Source organism: Salvelinus sp. IW2-2015, linkage group LG28 (genome assembly GCF_002910315.2).
Source record: "Salvelinus sp. IW2-2015 linkage group LG28, ASM291031v2, whole genome shotgun sequence".
NCBI lineage: Eukaryota > Metazoa > Chordata > Actinopteri > Salmoniformes > Salmonidae > Salvelinus > Salvelinus sp. IW2-2015.
In genome coordinates this window covers 19,225,688-19,248,872 of record NC_036868.1, presented here as the reverse complement: position 1 = coordinate 19,248,872, position 23,185 = coordinate 19,225,688, and the positions used below count along the sequence as shown (strand labels likewise).

Genomic DNA, 23,185 nt, shown 5'->3' with positions numbered 1-23,185 from the left:
TGTATTCGACCATATTCCCAGTCACCTTTCCATGGTTAAATGCGGTGGTTCTCGCTTTCAGTTTTGCGTGAATTCCGCCATCTATCCACGGATTCTGGTTAGGGTAGGTTAAGTCAGTGGGTACAACATCTATACACTTCCTTATAAGCTCACTCAATCAGCGTATATGTCGATATTCTGAGGCTACCCGGAACATATACCAGTCCGCGTGATCAAAACAAGTTTGAAGCGTGGATTCCAATTGGTCAGACCAGCGTAGCACAGGTACTTCCTGTTTGAGTTTCTGCCTATAGGAAGGAAGGAGCAAAATGGAGTCGTGGTCAGATTTTCCGAAAGGAGGGCCTTGTATGCATCGCGGAAGTTAGCGTAGCATTGATCCAGTCTGTCGCTCTAATTTGACGTGTTAAAATCCCAGCTACAATAAATGCAGTTCTGGTTCAGCCTCTGGAATCAGCCCTGGGTGGTTCGGACAAAGGAGCCACTTCGGGAAAGTCGTAGTGCTGATAATTTGACTCTGATAACCGAAACAGGCAGGTGCTGCCCCAGACGAGAAGTGAAGAAAACATGTACGTGTGAAGCTAGAACACATTGGCATCCATATTAGATTTATTTGGGGAGGGGGGGGGGGGTAGCAGCTAAAAAAACTTTACGTTCACTGCTCGGTGATGCAAATAGTGATTCTCCAAATCAGAACCACCTACCTACTTTGGATGTCACTTTGGATTCAGAACACATGCTGCTAGCAGGTAGTCATTATACCAGAAGTTCGATCACAGTCGCTATGGAATGCCTTTAGATTTTGTCTAATTAATCAGATCTAATATTGGACTACCCTGCCACTTCGTTTGCTATACTGAGATGGCTAGGGCTGGAAAAATGTAACTACTCAAATGCAGAGATGACGCTATAGCTGCAAGGACTAACAGTCCATGAAGTCAACATGATTAGTTAAATGTATAGCTTCAAAATATGGTTAAAGATCATTTACAAATGGTGTAAAACCTTATATTTTGGGTTATAAACCATTTTAAATTAAGTGCATGAGGCATTTAAAAACGTGACATTGAATCAACGGGCATACATTTTTATTTGAGATGGCTGTAACATTAAAAACACGTGTAAATTCACAGAGTGGGCCTTTAAACATAAGTCTGGTCCAGAAGTTCATTGAAAATGTTACTTCCTGTAGTTTCATCATCTTAAATTACCAACTTATTTATATTCTTTGTATGATGCTTAGTTTACTGAATAGTAAGAATTAGCTCATTACTTTACAGATTATAGTAAAAATTTGTCCTAGAACCATACAATATGTAGCCTATGAACCCAGTCTGTGGGCTATAGTTAACATTCCAATCGAAAATCACACTTGAATAGACAAGGTTAAATTTAAAGGTTAGACTAAAAACTCCAACACCGTAATATCTGAAATAGAAATTTATTGCGATAGAAGATCTTGATAGGCATGGAATATTCCCCAGTTAACATTATCCTAGAGAAATAATTGACAAGTTACATTTTGCGTGATGTTCCAAGGTGCTCAGCTCACGTTGGCTTTTTAATTTCTTTATCCACGCTTACCTGAGGAAATAAAAATTACAAGGTAAAGGATCTACATTTTATATAATCCAGAAATTATGGCTACACAGGCACATTGCTTAACTTATTTTCTCAAGTAGTTTGTCAAAGCAATCTGCTTTGAACACCGCTATATAGTCTGGGTTTTCATTATGATAATTATAGGACAGATTGCCTACCTCTCAAGATGCCTTCATGCACACTACCACCATAGCGGCCCGGGTCACTGCTCCTGGTGTTTAGAGGGTTATTTGATCTTGGCCCAGAGTTGTCAGGACAGTTTTCATGTGATCCTTCAGCATCAATATAGTTACCACTGATGACTTTGGGCAGGTTTGTAACTTTTTCTTTTTCTGTAGAGATGTAGTTCAAGTTGTTGGGATTATTCTCAGCTCCACCTTGCGTGCCTTTGAGGCTAGATAAGTACCCATGGTGATCTGAAAGAGTTTGTCCACAACCAAGACAGTTTGCGTCATACTGACTACGAGTGTTGGGGTTTCTGTCTCGTTGGATATTGCCTGTTTGTACAACCCCGTATCTTGGGGATTGAACACTGGTCATTGATAAAGGTTTCTTAGCACTAACTTGAACAGCTCTATAGAAGCTTAAAGGTGACCCATGTTGCCTACGATTAGGTTGGCCATTGCCACCCTGGGTGTTCTCATAGGCACCATTGGCTGATTGGACAGCTCCATAAGCATTCTTGCTAAAACCATCTTGGTATTTACTGTAACGGCTGGAAGTTGGTTTTACTTGGCTGGGTGACAGCTGGGCACTGGTAAGCTGTGCAGACCCATGGTGGCCTAGTGTAGTTTCACCTCTGTTTAATGCTTGAAGATGACCACCATGCTGCACAGGCTGATGGAAGTTAGAAGTGGTACCATGAATGGGGTCAGGTTGGCCATTTATTTTCCCAGCCTGAGATGTTGGTTGGAAATGGCTAGGTGGATCCTGGACAGTGTGGCTCTGGGAAAAGTCCTGTTGCTTTTCCACTGATTGGGCTCTACCACTTTGGGCTGACCCTTGGTTGAACAAACAATAAATAGGACTGACACAGCTGGGATTGTCTTGGGCACCAGTGTCTTGAGAAACCATAGGCTGGCCTCCACTGCTAACTTTTATGAAGTTTGAATTTCCTCCAGAGTTGCCCAGGGAACATTCCACACAAGGATCTGATCCGTCAGTATCAACATTGCTACCACTTATGACTGCAAGCAGATTTCGCTCGTGTCCTTTTGCTGCATACTGAACAGTAGAAGCACCATACTTGCTAGGAGCTGGAGTTCTTCTGTGGCTTTGTGAACCTCTATACGCACTTGTAGCTTGTTGGTCAATGTTTAGGTGAGAAGAAGCAGACTGACCGGGAGAGGGTTCCCTTATGCCACTAGTGGCAGGTTGGATCCTGATCTGTTGTGGTGCTGGCTCAACTCTGTAGCTTCGTGAACCTCCATACTGGCCAGTAGATTGTTGGTTGATATTACTTTGAGTAGGAGCAGACTTGGGAGTAGGTTCAACTCTGACACTTTGTGGACCCCTGTCCTGGTTAGAAGTATGATGTATGATGTTCTGCTGAAAAGGAATAGTCCCAATAGGGGCTTGGGCAACTCTGCTGCTTTGAGAACCATCATACTGGCTAGGCACCGATTGAGATGTGCTTGTGGCAGGTTTAGCACTACTGCTTTGAGAAACATCCTGGCCAGGAACTTGTTGGATGCTGTGGTGCTGAAGGGTTACATACTTGCTAGTAGCAGGTTTAACTCTGTCACTTTGTGAAACTTGATGTTGGCTAAGGGCAAGTTTGATTGCAATGTGTTGAGCAGCACCATACCGGCTAGTAGTGGGTTGGACATGTGGTTGAGAGGCAGCATGCAGGCTAGTAGCTAGTTTCTGCAGAGTTACACTGTACGGACCAGGTGTAACAATACTGGTTTGCGTTCCCACATACTGGTTAGAAGCTGGTTGGACATGATTGCTTTTGGAAGCATCATACTCGCTAGCCACAGGGACATAATTTTTGTCCTGGCTGGTTCCATAGAAGCTAGAGGCTGCACTATTATGAAGTTTGTGGCTTTGGCTAATACCAGAGTGAACAGGTTTTGTATTGCTGGGGTTAGGTTGAGTGATAGTTCCCATTTGTGAAGGCTGATGGCCATGAGGGGTAGACTGGACATTGTCTGAAGCTTGGTAGACCGTGCCCTGTGCTGTGTTGTGATAGTCTGTGTTATGTTTTGCACCACTGTAGACAATTTCAGTCCTGCCAACTGAGGATCCATAATGGCCTGAAGCTGGCTTGACATATTGTCCCTTGCTAGGTCCATATTTGTTTACAGAAAGTTGGCTAGGTACAAGCATCTTAATTGGTGCCAATTGAGCTTTGGTGGGCTTCATTTCTCCAAAGGAGGTTTCATCATGGCCGAGACTATCATGACCGGGAACTTGAGATAAACCACTTTGGCTATCCCCATACGTGCTGTATGCAGGGACTTTGCTGGTGGTAGGTTGATGATCTACACCTTGGACAACAAAGTTGTCTCTGGAAGCAGGTTTCACATAACTTGAGGTACCTTGGGCACGGTCACCTAGTGGGACCTTGTGACTGGGAACTTGCTGGAAGCTGTTACTTACTTGAGAAGAACCATGCACATTAGCAGGAAGGACTTGTTTCACACCAAAACGCTGGGCATCTGTGTTGTAGTTGGAACCAGGTTGTACTTCAGTATTCTGGTAAACATAGGAAGCAAGGAAAGGGTTTACCTTGCTTGGAGTGTCATAGTGTCTTGGGGTCTTGACATTGTCAGGAGTATATTGTTCACTGGCTGGCTTGACATATTGCTGGGGGATAGATATGCCATCAGAACTTTGCAAAACACCATATTGGCTATAGCGTCCTAAGCCAGAGAGGACGTTACCGCCAGAATGCTGCGATGTGCTGCCACTTTGTGCAGTGGTGTCGCTTAAAGTGGGCTTATTGTTCACCGTTTGAACAGTTGCATGATGGCTTGTGGCTGGTTTGTGCAACTTTGCTGATTGTACAGCATTGTACATCTCATGTTGGGCAGAGTTGCTTGGTCTCTTACTCTCATAGTTTGGGTGAGGTCTCAAATGTTGCTGTGCATTTTGAGTGCTGCCACCAGGAGTACTGATTATGTGGCTGGGAACTGGATTGAGAATACTAGATTGGGCATTGATCATCTTTGCAGATGTAGGCCTATAGTGGCCTGGGATATCTTTGATCCCGTCACCCTGGACCGGGCTGTGGATGGGAAATTGCCCATATCCACCAAGCCTGCTGCCTCTATCAGTTTCAGGCCTGATTCCCATACCCTTTTGATGTGGAGTATTAACATCCTGGGTGGATTCATAGACGTTTATGGCTGGGGTGTCATTATCACTTAATTTGTGTTGGCCAGTACCATAAGCACTTCCACCTTGCACAAGTCCATAGCGATTCAGAACACTTTGTACATTGCTGGATGATTGTGGGGCACCACTTCTTTGGAGACCACTGTAATGGCCGAGAGAAGGATCCAGGGTGTTGTCAACTGTTAAAGATCCATAGTTGGTACTATAAAGCCCCCCTGTCTGTAACACCTCATGATTGCTTGGAGAAGGTTGTGTGCCGATAACCTGGACACTTTCAGTGTTGGTGGGAACTTGCTGTGGACAGTCAGGCTCTGGTTTATTGGCTGCGCCATCTAAAACAAAGGATTTTTTCTTTTATACGTTCCTTAAAACTGTGTTTAAAGTAGACTACATGTAGTTATGTAAAACAATCTTACCTTTGTTGCTGCCTGTGAATTTGATTGAGCCAACCCCAGGCATTTCAGATTTAAAAGTCTTGTCCACAAACAGCCTACTGACTGAGCTAAGTGGGTAGAGGCATCGCACTGTGAGTCTAAAAAGGAAAGGTCATTAGAGATGTGCCATATGCAGCCACAGTTAATCCACATTTCTTGATCAGATTTATTAATGACATTTGGGACTATGATTATTCACACCTAGGTCACCTACTGTATTCTTAAGTAGCTTATTGCACAAATAAGTTCATTTTCAGATTAGGGCATTGTATAATGAAAATGACAGCATTGAAATGCTAAGATCGATCATGTTCACAAAACCATGACTGATCTTTACCTGAATTTAGAATGCCTGGCGATGAAAGAAGCGCTGTCAAGTATGAGCTCACTATAAGACAGGATCTCGTTTTCATACACTACAGAAGAGTCTTCAACCTATAAGACAAGTGGAAACTTCTGTTACTTTGTAATGTGTAGCTCAAGTCAGTCAAAAGCTCATGACTGAATTTTCCCACCATCTAGCCTATAGCATTGTTGTATACTGTTTGTTCTATGGGATTGTCATTTAGATCTAGATAATGTTAAAATCGAAACTCCCCCCTCCTAATAAATTATTTAAATCAATTAGGCTGACCTTTCAAATTYTGCTAAAACTAAACAAAATTCCACAGGCTCCAAAGGTATATTTTAAATGAGATCTTACCATAACCGTGGTGTTGCACGTGTTCAAGCCAAACTCAAACAGCACTCTTGAGTCGTCCATTAATTTGGGTTTACAGGTTCTGTCCAAGAGGGTCGTACTGCGTGGATTCACTGCAGGCCAGGTAGTTTTTGTACTGGTCACCACAGTCATGATCCCATCAGTTGAACAGACTGGAAAGACAAAAAAAGGTCAAAGCTGCAGATGACAGCCCAATACAAAAACAAAGCATGCGTGTTATGGATGGATACTCACTTATAAGCTGATCACGTCTGAAAAGACAGCGTGTTGCTGTTGCTGTCTGGATCTCCAAAGTCCTTGAATCTCTTGAGTGTATTTCAAATATGCCATAAAAATGCCTCAAGTTGATATCCTGAAATAAAAAAAGTTTTGGCCCATAGCAGTGAAGTAGGCCTATAAGCAACTATTAAAGTGAGGGCAATGTCCTGCCAAATTTGGTTGATAGTCATGCCTTAAATCAGTGGTTCCCAAACTGGTGTCGGCACAGACAGGTAGGGGGAGATTAACAAATGGCTTCTTTTTTTTAGCTAGTCATTTTACCTTGAGCTGCTAGGGGGTGGCATAGTTTCAACGCCAATGTAGTAGTGGGCCTAGTCAATCTTTGTTATTTTTTTTACTGGTCGACCACCTCCCCAAATTAGCGCAAATGTTCTAACTACACTGAACAAAAATATAAACGCAACATGAAGTGTTGGTCCCATGTTTGCTGAGCTGAAATAAAAGATCCCAGAAATGTTCCATACAGACAACTTCTCAAACTGCGCACAAATTAATTTACGTCCCTGTTAGTGAGCATTTCTCCTTTGCCAAAATAATCCATCCATCTGACGGGTGTGGCATATAAAGAAGCTGATTAAACAGCATGATCATGACACAAGTGCCCCTTGAGCTGGGGATGATAAGGCCACTAAAATGTGCAGTTGTGTCACAACGGCACAGATGTCTCAAGTTGAGTGGGCGTGCAATTGGCATGCTGACTGCAGGAATGTATGCCAGAGCTGTTGCCAGAGAATTTAATATTCATTTTCCTACCATAAGCCACCTACGTCATTTTAGAGGATTTGGCAGTACGTCCAACCAGCCTCACAACCGTAGACCACTTGTATGGTATCATGTGGGCGAGCAGTTTGCTGATGTCAAGAGTGTCCCACAGTGGCGGTGGGGTTATGGTATGGGCAGGCATAAGCTACTTACAACAAACACAATTGCATTTTATTGGTAGCAATTTGAATGCACAGAAGTACTGCGATGCAATCCTTTTGCAATTTMTTTTTTTAAGGCATCTGTGACCAGATTCATATCTGTATTTCCAGTCATGTGAAATCCATAGATTAGGGCCTAATGAATTTATTTCGATTGACTGATTCTCATGAACGGGTGGCTGATTTACAAAAATAAGACAATGCAACCATTAATGAGGGTGAATCTACAACAGATGAACCGCCATCTGATAATGACGCCGAGCGACGCKCTGGCGGGTGAGACCCTAGTACCAGGGTGAGCTGGCACTCGAAATCAGCAAAGCGATAAAGGCGATTACATTCAGTATTGTTTCACGTCTCATGGTTGATTGGGGATCCACATCCACAATGTGTTGCATGTGCTAAAAAAAACAGTTTGAAGCCAGTGAAACTGAAGAGACATTTACACAAACACGCAACGCTGATAAACCGGTGGATTTTGGCTGTGGCAAAGAGCAAGATTTGCGTGGCCAAAAGCATGCATTGACCACAGACTACAACCACTACCAAAGCCCAAGCTGTTTGTTATTAAGTGTCATCTCAAATACGAGAAATCTAAAAAGCCACATACTATTGGTGAGACTCAATCTCCTGGCAGCAATAGGCATGCGAGTCAGCTCAAACAAATCCCGCTGTCCGATAACACTGTTGCCCGGCAAATATATGAAGTGGCAAAAGAAAGCGTCAGCAGATTGATCGAATAACAAAACTAGATGAGTCAACTGATGTCACATGCAGCTCACCTTCTCGTATTCGTCAAATACTGCTATCAGGGGAAACTACATGAAGAGGTTTTTTTGCAGTGTGCTTGAGAACATTCAACAAATTTGATGAAGATGCAGGATGAGGGGCTGTGTTGGGAGAACTGTATGGGCGTGTGTACAGATGGGTTAACAAGGGTCTGAAGACAAAGATACAAGCCATTGTGCCACACGTAGTATTCCCTCATTGTGTTACACAGGGAAGCTTTAAGGCTCTTGATAAGAAGCTTATTAGCGTGCTTCATAAAGGCACACCTCAAATACAAGACATATGCTGTCCTGTGCAAATAAATGGTATCTGAGCACGAATTGCTACTGTTTTATACTGAGGTCAGGTGGTTGTTGAGGTAAAATGCTGTTGCGTCTTGTTTGAAATGACAGATGAAGAGCACCTATTCATACTGGATACAGAGTCGCCCAATGCAGAATGGCTGGCAAAACTGGCAGACATTTGATAGACTGAATGGACTTAACATGTCACTGCAAGGCCCCATTACCAACATTATGTCATTGCTGACAAAGTTGAGGAGTTTGTGAAGAAGCTGGAGCGCTGGGCAGTGCAAGTGGAGTAGAGAGGACAAGTGGAGGCATTCACTGGATTCAGTTTGAGAAGAATGAACTGCACCTGGATGTTACAAAAAGCAACAATCACTCTCATCACCTCAAACTTAATGCACATTTCAGGAGGTACTTTCAAGAGGCCACAAAAACCACGACTGGAGCCAACAACCGTTCATTGCCACCGCCACTGTCACCGGAGCTACAGTATTCCTGGAACTGTCCAGTGACAGGACCTTGCCACAATCCCGCTGGTTGAATTCTGTCTGTCAATCGCAGGAGAATAACCGGGATTATCTGAAATCGCATTGATAAACTGATTGCTTTTTCATCTGTGAAACTACTTTTCCCGCACTTACATATATTAAATGTTACGACTCACGAGAGTGGAACATTAACTACTTTTATCTGTGTCAAGCATAAAGCTCTGAATACAAATGCTGTGTTCCCAGCATCAGGCTCATCCATCTCATTAGAGTGAGTATAGATTAAAAATAGGTTTAAGGTAATTACCCATGTAAATGACCAAATAAAAGTATGAAGTGAAATGCGAACAAATATATGTGTGTACATCATTGTACAGCAATAGGGCTTTCAAAAATATAAATGCGTGAGTGTATTGGGAATGGGGAACACGAGCTGTCACCCAAATGTATAAGGGGGTGAGTCAAAAAGTTTGGGAACCGCTGCCTAAGAATGGATTGAGACACTGATCTTTTTTTTGGTTCTACACCAGCATCAACACAACAGATTCAGCTATTTTCCAAGCCTGTGATTAGCTGTATCAGTTGTGTTTTAGTGCTGGGCTAGACCAAAAATGTGCACCCTTTGGGTTTCCCCTAGGAATGGATTGAGAAACACTGCTTTAGAATTGACAACATACTGTACCTCATAAGTGTAGCCAACAGTGAACAGTGGCACCTCCAAGGTCAAAATATGGCTTTCGTTTCGCAGGTTGTACCCTCTTTCAGCCACCAGCTCAGGTGTTAGAGGGTCATGACCGACCCCGATCTCCCACAGGTATCCCAGTCTTGGCTGGGTCATGTCAAAGACAATGCCTCCTCTTGTGCAAACCCCTTTGAGCTCAGGAGGGACTGGGGTGAGAATGCAGATTTTTGTAAGCAAGTTACTTTAGCAAGGTCTTCAAAGTAAAATGTTAAGCTTGAAGTAAAACATAAAGAGGTCTTCAAATCAAGTCCTTACATGCGTTGCTGAGCTGTTCCATAACAGAGGCTAGATGGTAGTAAGCCTCTTCCTGGGGCATGATGCTTAACGTGTAGTTCATGTCCATGGAGTACTGGAAGAGCCCCTCACCTAAGTACTATTAAGAAATATATATATTTTTTAATCTAGTATTTTTTCAAAGTTGCAATTCATGACTATAAGCTCCATTTATGGAAATGTTTGATCCAAAATGTACTCACCGTCCTATGCACAGCCTTGTCGTCAAAAGGAACCCTGATAGTATAGGCATGGGTGCCATTGGCATGGACGATCTTACTGATGGTGTAGCCATGTTCTGCAGCATCTGACACAGAGAACTGCTTTTCATTCAACTTCACTCCCATCAGAGCCACATCGTGAGGAATGTTCCCCAAGTACACGTTGAACGTATGCTCTTCAAAACTGGTCTCTGGAGGAGTAATGGAGGAAATAGTTAAGTAGCCAAATTACCAGAATTAACAAGAAATCAGCAATGCCACAAAGCACATGGGAAATAACACCTTGGTTATTGTAACCACATGTTCGTTATGTGCAAAAAAGATGAACATACTGTGGTATGGAGGAAGGGCGTCGACATCAATGGTGAAGGGGTGCCGGCACAGCAATGGAGTGTCCACTACCCTGAGCAGCCGGTGTCTCGTTTCAACAGTGCTACCATCAGTGTAGACATGAGAGAACACATGCTCATAGAACAGGAAAGCCACGTACATCTCCCGGTAGATATTGTTTGTCACCAAACTCTAAAAATACAGTTTACTTTGTTAACTTGCACTTCAAGCTGTCGTGAATAAGCAACAATCTAGTTTTAGAATTAATTTAAGTTTAAAAGCACACTAGGTAAACGTTATCTACGAATATATTATGTTGAACAAAAATATAAAAATGCAACATGTAAAAGGTTTCATGAGCCGAAATAAAAAGGATCCCGGATATTGTCCATATGCACAAATATTATTTCTCATTGTGTACACATTGGATTACATCCCTGTTAGTCAGCATTTCTCTTTTGCCAACATAATCCATCCACCTGACAGGTGTGGCATATCGAGAAGCTGATTAAACTTGATTACACAGGTGCACCTTGTGCTGGGTATAATAAAATGCCACAGATGTCTACGTTGAGGGAGCTTGCAATTGTCATGCTGACTGCAGGAACGGMCACCAGAGCTGTTGCCAGAGTTTCTCTAATTTCTCTACCATAAGCCACCGCCATTTTAGAGAATTTAGCAGTACTTACAACCACCCTCTCAACCACAGACCACGTGTAACCACGCCAGTCTAGGACTTTCACATACAGGATCATCTGAGACCAGCCACCTTGTAAACTGAGGAGTATGTCTAATAAAGCCCTTGTGGGAAAAAACAAATTCACCCATGGCAGCGCCCCAGTCCAGTCATGTGAAATCCATAGATTAGGGCCTAATGAATGCATTTCATATAACGAAATCAGTCAATTGAACTGTAACTCGGTAAAAATCATTGAAATTGTTGCGTTTATTTTTGTTCACTATAGATCAGGTCTTCCAACTCCAGTCCCAGAGAGCTACTTGGTGCAGGCTTGTGTCAGCCCAGCACAAAAATACTTGCTCAATTGTGGTCCAGATGAAAGATTAGGCTAGTTGATTTATTTAAAATTGAAAAAAGGCCCAGTGTAGACAAACTTGACTTTCCTGTGTATATGAAATATAAAATGATGATAATGCCCTTTTAGTGCAAGAGCTGTTTAATAAGTTCCAGCTTGTTTTGGTGGGATGAATTTTGGCCTTCCATAGTGACGTCACCATGCTGTAAATTACTTACACCAATTTTTTTTTTTAAGTTTCAAACTGCCAATTTTCTTATTTCCCCTCCCCACACAGTCTTAGCAAGATATTTTCTTGAAAAATTGCCCTTGGTTAAGAAGCCATTTGTTTCTTTAATCACAAAAATGTACTTAATTGTTACCCAGTAATTATATATTGTGATAAACAGCTGTATTGGACATTTAAACATGCGTCATCTTAGTGCTGGGCTGGAGAGAAAAAAAAGCCTTCAAACCCAGCAGCTCTCTGGGGCCGCAGTTTGAAAACCTGGCACCAGTTGAACCTAGCCTAGTCCCAGATTGGTATTTGCTTTTGCCTACTCCATTGTCAAACTGTGTTTTTATGACAATTCCATAAGGAGTTTGTAGTTGAGCAGAAACAGACTGCCACCCAGGCTATGTACACACCCAGATCGGAGCTAAAGTCCAGTGGCTTTTACCTTCCTATATCCTCCTTCGGCACCAAAGGGGACACCCATCTGTACCATGAGACCTTTGACTTCTAGAGTGTAGCCCCTGGCCCTCGCTGTGCCCTCATCTAGCAGTTGGCTCTCCACGCCCACGTTGATCTGCTTGCTCTCAAAGCCAAAGCCGCTGTGAACCAACGGTGTCATGATCCTGGGGGTCTCCCAGAGTAGCCTGACCCCGTCAAAGTATCCTGGGTCTGAGAGCGAGAAAGCAATGCAAGTCTTTAGAATGGTAGACACGTCACCAATCAGCGACATATTTAGACAATTATCAGCTAGAACAGAAAACCATCAGTAGGGCTACTCCGAACGTCCAGGCTCAGATTTGAATAACTCTGGTTAACAGTGTAGGGATGAGCACAAATACTCGATTGAAGGTTTGTACATGATCACTAAATGAGTACTCTATTTTCAAATGCCACTATGTGCACACAGTAGGTAGATTTTAAACAAGTACTCAATTTGAAATAGTTCAGCGATTACAACAGAATTTCTTTCAAGAGGTGGATGAGTGATTGTATTTCCATTTCCATCTAATTGGCGACATATTTTCATGCGAATATTCTAAAGTCTGGATAAAAAAAACGGCATTTCAGAGATGTTTCCCTCAAATTGTTGCAGATGACAGTGCACGTAAAAAATTCCCATGTACTGAATAAGAAAAAAAAAACTAGTTTAATGGGTTTCAATTGCATTTTCAACTAATAGTTCACAAAAAAAATGTTAAGAGCRTACCCATAGTTAGTGGCATGTTCGCGCTAGCCAAAAACACACAGATGGCGCTTCTGCCTAGAGCACACTTATAGCCTACATGAGAAAATGTATCAAAAGAGCGATTATTTATTTGTCAAACAGAAGCCAAGCGCTGATCATGTCACCAGAATAAGACCGATATTTATTGGAAAGGAGCGTCAAGCGCACCTCCTTGTACTTTCACCACCCTGTAAGTTCATTCATTTCATCAGTAGTCGAATAAACTGCATGCTTGCCGGACCAGTCGTAGTGGGAGAACCACACATGCCATCGCGTCACAAGTTCTCGATATGGTTATTATATCAATATTTGCACGTTAAAGAGTTTCCGACATTTCTCATAATTTTACTGACAATTATCCCATCTTATGTATTTTGTTTTGTCAACATTTGGAAAGTTTTACAGAATGTTCAGTTTCTAATCTGGCCTGTCATTTATCCTACATGTATTTCACTGGAAACCTGGTCATTGAAGCACAATTTCATGGCTTATCTGAAGAACTATGAGTAAATATTAATCTACAGTTGTCTTGGATGATTACGTGCATTATATTTGAATATAAAAAAACTCATTTGCATGGAGTTATCAAAGAATCTGCTGCAGCTAATGGTAGTGGCATTGTTAAAGACCATTCTTTAGCGATATAGGGGAATACAAATAAATATACTTATGGTGCAGGCCACAGATATGTCAATCATGACCACCATCATTTTCTGACTGAAGAACACTGTCCCGTGAATGACCTCCACCGCAACACCGTCAACCTGAGAGTAGAAAGACAATGGTTGGGAAAAGGGTCTGCCAGTTTTATGCCTTCATGTATTATATTTTAGAAGTTCAACGTTTCTTGCTTTTCCTCATCTGCACTGATTGGGAATACACCGCTATAAGAGCAAGCGTCTTGAGGGCTGCCACCATATTTCTTTCAATATTGTTTTCAGATCAGCACAGAGTACTGAAACGCATAGCATTTCCTGAAATACCCACCATTATGATTTCCGAGTGATTTTGTCTGTAGGGAGAGCGGAAGACAACCCTTTTCGGAGTGGCACTCAGCTCGTAACCCAGTCGACGGGCTTCGGTGATGGGCATGGTGGCCATTTCATCCTCATCCTTTAGGAACATTACCTGCCATGCAGAATTGGCTATATTTTGTGCCTAAGAGAGGATTCAGTATTGAGTCAACATAAGCTTGAACATGTTTCAATGCAAAGATTATACTTAAGAAACATGTTGAATACTTCTAAAGGATGTGGCTTACAACAGAATGGGCAGCCCTCCATGCTTCCTTTGAGGTTCCTTCAGAGGTAGTACAAGGCACATCTCTCCCCACAGTTACCTAAGGGATAACAGGACTATATTTAAGAGGGGTCATCTAACTGTCGAAGAAAAACAATGATGGATTTTCCAATTCTGGTTCTGGAGGCCCACTATATGCCAGCAGAAGTTCTAATCAATCAATTAGTTTGAATCTTAAATAATGGTCAAAAACATACTAATTTGATTGGGCATTTATCAGAGTTCATTTGACAAAGCAAATTGCGTTTCTACTTGGTGTGAAACCCAGTATGCACACTGGGCTAGGCTCCCAGGACCGGAAAAGGCAGCCTTACTGTACCTCCATGTAGTCCTCTTCACATATAACCTCCCGTTGGGACCAGGGTAGTAGCAGGGAGCAGGTCTGAGACAAAGGGTAGCACGACTGTCGGTCCTTGGCATCCATGACAATGATATTGAACTGGAAGGTGAATACCTCATCGTTCTGAAACAGCAAATATTTGTTAGTCATCAGGTTTGATCAGCAAGATGACAGTTCAGTATGGGAAGACAGGAGTTTGAGGCCAGGTCCTCAGCCTGCACCTTTGTGTTCCATCCCTTAAACCAACACACCCTATTCACCACCTCATTCAAATCATCAAACCACCCTTGATTCATTGAGTCAGTTGAATCAGGTTGGGCTAAGACTTTAGAACTCTGCTTTCCTAGAGTGAGACATAGGGTATATCCCAATTATCCCCCCCAAAGTGTTCACTTGTTATCGTGGAAACTCCCACTAGCCCATGCCTCCACCAATCCAATGCTTTTACATTGCGGGAAGTAGTGAACACTTCAGGAGGAATGAGATATTGGGATGCACCAATAGGCTACCTGGTTGTCAATGTGACAGGAGAAGTAGGAAGCCCTGAGAGTGGTGTAGCCATCCATCTTGAAGGTGCTGATGGTGTAACCACACCGGGACGCATTCTTTTCATCTATGGGATGCACACCAGCCGCATCTGCAGAGAAGAGGATGCTACATTTCACTCTGCCCATCAATTACATTAAACAAATATACTCCATCCTACTATAGGATACTTATTGCCTACTATGGTCATTAATGCCAATATTGAGGACCCACTATCTAAGACTGAAAGATTTGGTGTCCTCAATCAAACAGTTTAAATCAAATTGAGCCACACTTTAAGCAAGGTCTAAAGTAATACAACTAAATACTAAAACCTTGTTATCACCCACCTACAGCCTCAAACTGAGGGGCGTTGCCAGACCAACCGACATGCACCCACAGGTATCGATCCCGACATTCTGACTGTATAGCCACTCCTACAGGAGACAATTCAGGTTAGGGTAAGGGTACATTAGAAGACTCATGCAGACCTTGATCAATGAAAAGAACTCTACATACCTTCTGGAATACTGTAACCTTTGGGACTTCCAAGAACCCCCAAATAAAGTAATGATAGTCTGGGAGAAAGTTAAATGAATATCTGCCATTTCTCACAGGTAAACCACAACACATCAAAATTGTTTTGCATTTTTCCAAGTGACTTCAAACTCAGAATTTAAGAAAATCAAACATACGCAATACTAATACCAAGACTTGCAGCCATCATTTCGCTATACAAATCCCCAGCAAACAATACTATTACTGGTCAGATAGTAGCAGAAAGTAAAGACAGCAAGAAAAGCAAAACTAGTTGCTTTGAAACTCCCTTGCTACGAACCAAAGGGACAAAAAAAATGCATTCAGACACAGGTAGACTAATCACCACCAGAAGAAGGAGGCAGAATGGAAACCAGGTGCAGCTGATTGAACTTGATTGCTTTGTAAAAAGTTTGATGACTTCCATTAACACCGTTTCTTACGGAAGGAGTGAAGCTTATTTGGGTATGCATAGCCAACTGCACAAAATGTTATATTTGGTGGTTGAATATGAAATTGATTTAGCCTAGCACTACACAGCTGATTCAAATAATTAAAGCTTGATGATGAGTTCATTATTTGAATCAGCTGTGTAGTGCTAGGGCAACAACCAAAACGTGCACCCCTTGGGGTCCTAGGACCGAGTTTGGGTAACGTTGGTCTTGTAGAAGCAAAATCTTATGTTTATCACAGTAAAAAGCCAGCAGAGGGAGGTAAATTGTCATAAGCCTGCATTGTATCTAGTCTCTTGCTGAGCTGTGCTGTCTAGCTATCACAAACCACCAGATGGCAATATTCATTGGTTTTATACTCTGAGATTTAGAACGCAAACAAACTTATTCTGTAAATGAACATTGTTTTGCCAATGCTGATTAAAAATAAACTAATTCAAAATAGACTAAATGTTTGGTAAAATATATGGGCTCTCTTCAAATATGCTGAGTGGTTAGCAATTTTGTAGTTATAATTTGCAATAATGACTTTTTAATTTGACAGAACATTTTTGTCAGCTCTTTTGTGTTTGACATCAGAAAGGCGAATGGCTTCAGTGGCATTAGCCAGGTAGGTGCTTTTACATATTGGTAGTGGATGATTATATTCACCCCAATACAATGACAAGTGCTTTGAGTACCTGAAAAAAAATCTATTTTTGTGATTGTTATTATTATTATTTTATTTTGTAATATTAATATTATTATACATTTTGAATATATGAATCTCCTTCCAGGTCCAGTGAAAGCCCCAGTCCTTGGTACTGGGTTCCACACCAGCCTTGGAAAAGAGTCCCGTGCTCAGACGCTGCAGAACGGTGAGTCCTGAACTAAACCCACCTCTCTCCTTCTCAAAACAGCTGGGGCTTGTTCAGCATATTGGAGATAGAAGTGCAACACATAGAGTGGACATGATTCACTATTCCAACTAATATACATTCTTGGGCAAATTCTGCCAATTAAGACCTATTTTCACTTAATGCATTGATGTCAATGGGAGATTAAGTGAAAATGTTACTTAAATGGAATTTGGGATTCACACCTGTATGCATAACTCTTTATCTGGGGACCTGTTCAAGCAGGAAACTGAATGATTGGTTGTGAAATTAACCAGGATGTTTTTGGTCTCATTTGGTCTGTTATCATATAAAATCTGAGATTACATTTTGGGAAGTTGGTTTACTTGACAGTTTCATTTCCAATCATTGTATAGAAGACAGTTTTATGGAGAGGCTAGTTTGGTGCATGTCTCAAATTGGTGTGTGTGTGTGAGAGAGAGAGGGAGAGAGAGAGAGAGAGATAGAGAGTAGCCAATAAAGCCCTTGAAAGAGATAGAGAGAGAGAGGTTTGATGAGAAATTTTCCCGGCCTTGAGGATTTATAGTTTGTGGTGATCACTGTGAACAAGTACATACCTGTGAGAGAACACTGTGTTCTCAGAGCACACTCCACACCTGGACCAACACACACACACACACACACACACACACACACACACACACACACACACACACACCACACACACACACACACACAAACACACACACACACACACACCACACACACACACACACACACACACACACACACACACACTGTCCCTCTCTCTCACATGCACTCACTCACTCACTCACTCACTCACTCACTCACTCACTCACTCACTCACTCACTCACTCACTCACTCACTCACTCACTCACTCACTCACTCATCTGTCTCTCACACACACACACACACACACACACACACACACACACACACACACACACACACACACACACACACACACACACACACACACTGTCTCTCTCTCTCTCTCTCTCCTCTCTCTCCTCTCTCTCACATGCACAACACTCACTCACTCACTCACTCACTCAACTCACTCACTCAACTCACTCACTCCACTCACTCACTCACTCACTGTCCCTCTCTCTCTCACATGCACACACACAAACCTTACATTCACTTATTCACACGCACGCACCACACACACGCACACACGATCCACATCTAATCCGACACTCTCTGCCATCCAAACACACAGGATGAAACTCTCCTGAGACTGAGGGGAGCTAGTGGGGCGGGGATACACACACAGAAACACATACACACGCACGAGTAGTCGCGTAAAAACACGCATGGGTAGTTGCATAGGCATATGTACGCATATACACATACACACACACAGGTTCCAGAATAGAACGATTAATGCTCTTAAAAGCTTTTTGGGTTATTTCTGGTGATGGGTTGAATGGTTCGCTGACACTGGTGACCGGCCTTCACTCCACTCTGCATTCCAGACCAACCTGCCTGACACACAAACACACAAACACACACACACACACACACACACACACATATATACACATATCCTGTGCGCATGCACATCCAACTGACATACCAGTATGCGTGAACACATGTAAATCACATTTTAATGGTCGCATACAGATATTTAGCAGATGTTTTTGCAGGTGCAGCAAAATCCGTGTGTTCCTAGCTCCAACAGTGCAGTAGTATCTAACAATTCACACAAATCTAAAAGTAAAAGAATGGAATTAAGAAATAGTAGGACAAGCAATGTTGGAATCCGGAGTATATATATGTATATATGTATAGTACCAGTCAAAAGTTTTTACACACCTACTCATTCAAGGGTTTTTCTTTATTTTTATTATTTTCTACATTGTAGAATACTAGTGAAGACATCAAAACTATGAAATAACACATATGGAATCATGTAGTAACAAAAACATGTGTTAAACAAATCAAAATATATTTTAGATTCTTCAAAGTAGCCACTCTTTGCCTTGATGACAGCTTTGTACACTCTTGGCATTCTCTCAACTAGCTTCATGAGGTAGTCACCTGGAATGCATTTCAATTAACAGAGCAAAAGCAGCTTTATCACATTTACATAAGTATTCAGAACCTTTACTCAGTTGAAGCACATTTGGCAGTAATTACAGCCTCGAGTCTTCTTGGGTATGACGCTACAAGCTTGGCACATCTGTATTTGGGGAGTTTCTCCCATTCTTCTCTGCAGGTCCACTCAAGCTCTGTCAGGTTGGATTGTGAGTGTTGCTGMACAGCTATTTTCATGTCTCTCCAAAGATGTTTAAGTCCAGACTCTGGCTGGGACAATCAGAGACTTCTCCCGAAGCCACTCCTGCGTTGTCTTGGCTGTGTGCATAGGATCGCTGTCCTGTTGGAAGGTGAACCTTCATCCTAGTCTGACGTTCTAAGCGCTCTAGAGCAGGTTTTCATCAAGGATCTCTCTGTACTTTGCTCCGTTCATCTTTGCCTCACTCCTGACTAGTCTCCCAGTCCCTGCTGCTGAGAAACATCCCCACAGCATGCTGCCACCACCATGCTTCACCGTAGGGATGGTGCCAGGTTTCCTCCAGACGTGACACTTGGTATTCAGTCCAAAGAGTTCAATCTTCGTTTCATCAGACCAGAGAATATTGTTTCTCATGGTCTGAGAGTCTTTAGGTGCCTTTTGGCAAACTCCAAGCTGGCTGTCATGTGCCTTTTTTCTGAGGAGTGGCTTCCGTCTGGTCACTTTACCATAAAGGCCTGATTGGTGGAGTGCTGCAGAGATGGTTGTCCTTCTGGAAGGTTCTCCCATCTCCACAGAGGAACTCTGTCAGAGTGACCATTGGGTTCTTGGTCACCTTCCTGACCAAGACCCTTCTCCCCCAATTGCTCAGTTTGGCCTGGGAAGAGTCTTGGTGGTTCCAAACTTCTTCCATTTAAGAAGGATGGAGGCCACTGTGTTCTTGGGAACCTTCAATGCTGCAGAAATGTTTTGGCACCCTTCCCCAGATCTGTGCCTCGACACAATCCTGTCTCGGAGCTCTACGGACAATTCCTTCAACCTCATGGCTTGGTTTTTGCTCTGACGTGCACTGTCAACTGTGGGACCTTATATAGACAAGTGAGTGCCTTTCCAAATCATGTCCAATCAATAGAATTTACCACAGGTGGACTCCAATCAAGTTGTAAAAACATCTAAAGGATGATCAATGGAAACAGGATGCACCTGAGCTCAATTTCGAGTCTCATAGCAAAAGGTCTGAAGACTTACTGTATGTAAATAAGGTATATCTGTTTTTCTTTTTAATACATTTGCAAAAATTTCTAAAAACCTGTTTTCGCATTGTCATTATGGGGTATTGCGTGTAGATTGATGAGGAAACATTTTTATTTAATCAATTTTAGAATAAGGCTGTAACGTAACGAAATGTGGAAAGGGGTCTGAATACTTTCCGGAGGCACTGTATGTTCAGCAATAGTTGAATAGGATGGCCATGAATAAAACATACAGTATATACATATGAAGTGTGTCAAACAGTGTGTAAACATTATTAAAGTGACCAGTGTTCCATTATTAACGTGACCAGTGTTCCATGTCTACGTACATAGGGCAGCAGCCTCTAAGGTGCAGGGTTGAGGAACCGGGTGTTAGCCAGCTAGTGACAGTGACTAAGTGCATTGCAGGGTACTGGGTGGAGGCCAGCTAGTGATGGCTATTTAACAGTCTGATGGCCTTGAGATAAAAGCTGTTTTTCAGTCTCTCGGTCCCAGCTTTGATGCACCTGTACTGACCTCGCCTTCTGGATGATAGTGGGGTGAACAGGCCATGGCTCGGGTGGCTGAGGTCCTTGATGATCTTCTTGGCCTTCCTGTGACATCGGGTGTCCTGAAGGGCAGACAGTGTGCTCCTGGTGATGCGTTGGGCTGACTGCACCACCCTCCGGAGAGCCCTGTATTTGCGGACGGTGTAGTTGCCTTACCAGGCGTTGATACAGCCCGAATGGTGCATCTGTAAAAGTTTGTGAGGGTCTTAGGGGCCAAGCCAAATTTCTACAGTCTCCTGAGGTTGAGTGTGTATGTTTGTGTGTGTATGTTTGTGTACAGTCATACTCACTCACTTGCTCATAAACAGTCATTAGTAACCATAACTGAGTTTGTTACCGTCAATAGTTGAGTGTATCTTTAATTGTCACACTAATCATTACTTATACAGCTCTCATACTTTTTTGTTGTCTTTTGTCTCTACTTTTTTGCTCCAATTTAGTTTCAAGTTTTATTTGTCACATTCTAAAGTACAGTGAAATGCTGAACTTGCAAGTCCTACCCAACAGTGTTCAATATCAAATAGAATAAGTAATAAAAAAAACACAAGAAATAAGAAAGGAATCTATAGAGTCCATGATTGTACTAAATGTATAATGTGCAGGGATACTGGAGTATTTGAGGTAAATATTTACATGTAGGCAGAGATTACGAGAAAGCTACTGGTAGCAGGATAAATAATAATAACAGTAGTAAACAGTATGGCAGCAGCATAAGAGGTGGGTGGATGTGTGTGTGGTGGTGAGTGTGAGTGTGTGTGTATGTATGTATGTATGCAAGTGTTAGTGCGAGTGTCAGTGTAGACGTGAAAGGCGGATATACATGTAAACACGGCTGGAAAGTGACTGGTAGCAGGAATATATAAATACTTATGGTAATATAATAATGGTAATACATGTAAACAGGAGTAATAGTGACCAGTAGCAGGATATATAGATAGATAAATGGTAATGGAAGTCAATAATCAATGAACAGCAGCGAAGCGGTAATAATGAATCTAATCAATAATAATTTTAGCAGCAGCGTTGTTGTGAGGGAGAGCAGTAGTGTGTTATCCATTTAGCAGTCTTATGGCCAAAGGATAGAAGCTGTTTAGGAGTCTGTTGTTCTGAACCTTGATGCACCGGTACCGCCTGCCAGACGGAAGCATGGAGATTAAGAACAGTCCATGTCTCTGGTGGCTGGAGTCTTTGGCAATTTTTCAGGCCTTTCTCAGACACTGCCTGGCATGTATGTCCTGGATGGGCTGTCCGCACCACCTTCTGTAGGGCCTTCCGGTCGAGGGTGGTGCAGTTGCCATACCAGATGGTGATACAACCAGTCAGGATGCTCTCGATGGTGCAGCTGTAAAAGTTGTTAAGGATCTGAGGGGTGAGAGGACCATGTTAAGTCCTCAGGGATATGGACACAGAGGAATTTGAAGCACTTGACCCTCTCCGCTGCTGCCCCGTCAATGTGGATCAAATCAAACCAAATGTTATTAGTCACATGCGCCGAATACAACAGGTGTAGACCTTACAGTGAAATGCTTACTTACGAGCCCCTATAACCGCCGACAGTGCAGTTTCAAAAAACACAGATAAGAATAAGAGATAAAAGTAACAAGTAATTAAAGAGCAGCAGTAAAAAATAACAATACAGGGGGGTGCCGGTACAGAGTCAATGTGCGGGGGCACTGGTTAGTTGAGGTAGTATGTACATATAGGTAGAGTTAATTAAAGTGACTATGCATAGATGACAACAGAGAGTGGCAGTGGTGTGGACACACACACAACACACACCACACACACCACACACACACACACCCACACCACACACACACACACACCACACACACCACACACACACACGTTAGGATAAATATTCACAACATGGGCGTAACTTACACAACAACACACACACACACACACACACACACACACACACACACACACACACACACACACACACACACACACACACACACACAAACACAACACAAACCACAGACACGGATAAATAGTACACCCACACACACTAGACTACTAGTGTTTTGGGGTTGCCAGCACGGTGATGTCATGAAGCGCGAGAGCGGGGCAGACAGGCCCTGTTAATAGGGCTTGACAAACCGCCCCTGTGCTTCTCCCAGGCAGAGAGAGAGACAGACAGCTGTGTACTTACCAGAGAGAAGTCATCTGCAGCACAGCCTCACACACACACACGTATGCTTGCAAACACATACACACTCACAGACACACACAGACACAGACACACGCGCGCAAATAAGCAAAATCCATGAACACACAGATGTATATACAGAACACACATACAGCTATAGTCCAAACACAACATAGGCCTTTACTATAAAAAATATGCATGTTCAGGTCCATTCCCCGCAGTAGGATATATTTGTGTTAGGCTATCAATTAACCCGTCTCAATTGACATTAACATCTCCCTCAACGTCAGCAGACCAAGG

At 42.6% G+C, this 23,185-nt stretch overlaps 2 protein-coding genes across 3 annotated transcripts in view; one reads left to right on the top strand and one right to left on the bottom strand.

Moving 5' to 3' along the window:
* brf1b (BRF1 general transcription factor IIIB subunit b) overlaps positions 1 to 23,185 on the top strand; it is a 136,567-nt gene that overhangs the window by 4,476 nt on the left and 108,906 nt on the right. For both annotated transcript variants that reach the window (XM_023974222.1, XM_023974221.1), the window contains exon 3: positions 16,831 to 16,911. In XM_023974222.1, coding sequence (XP_023829990.1) covers positions 16,831 to 16,911 — 81 coding nt within the window. The remainder of the gene's footprint in view (positions 1 to 16,830; positions 16,912 to 23,185) is intronic.
* LOC111954455 (uncharacterized) lies at positions 1,423 to 16,026 on the bottom strand. Its single transcript, XM_023974220.2, has 19 exons — positions 15,761 to 16,026; positions 15,585 to 15,643; positions 15,416 to 15,502; positions 15,050 to 15,177; positions 14,520 to 14,663; positions 14,163 to 14,240; positions 13,889 to 14,059; positions 13,569 to 13,665; positions 12,122 to 12,345; positions 10,431 to 10,620; positions 10,081 to 10,289; positions 9,860 to 9,977; positions 9,545 to 9,750; positions 6,331 to 6,448; positions 6,079 to 6,248; positions 5,713 to 5,810; positions 5,358 to 5,473; positions 1,758 to 5,273; positions 1,423 to 1,581 (listed from the first exon to the last, which is right to left on the bottom strand). The coding sequence occupies exons 1-19, from the start codon at positions 15,790 to 15,792 to the stop codon at positions 1,568 to 1,570; spliced, it is 5,775 nt and encodes a 1,924-aa protein (XP_023829988.1). The 5' UTR covers positions 15,793 to 16,026; the 3' UTR covers positions 1,423 to 1,567.

Coding starts and splice junctions, on each gene's coding strand:
- LOC111954455 (XM_023974220.2), bottom strand. CDS start 15,792: ATGATGGCTGCAAGTCTTGGTATTAGTATTGC. Junction 9,978..10,080: donor ACAAGGCTGTGCATAGGACG/GTGAGTACATTT, acceptor ATTTCTTAATAG/TACTTAGGTGAGGGGCTCTT. Junction 9,751..9,859: donor GGAACAGCTCAGCAACGCAT/GTAAGGACTTGA, acceptor TTCTCACCCCAG/TCCCTCCTGAGCTCAAAGGG.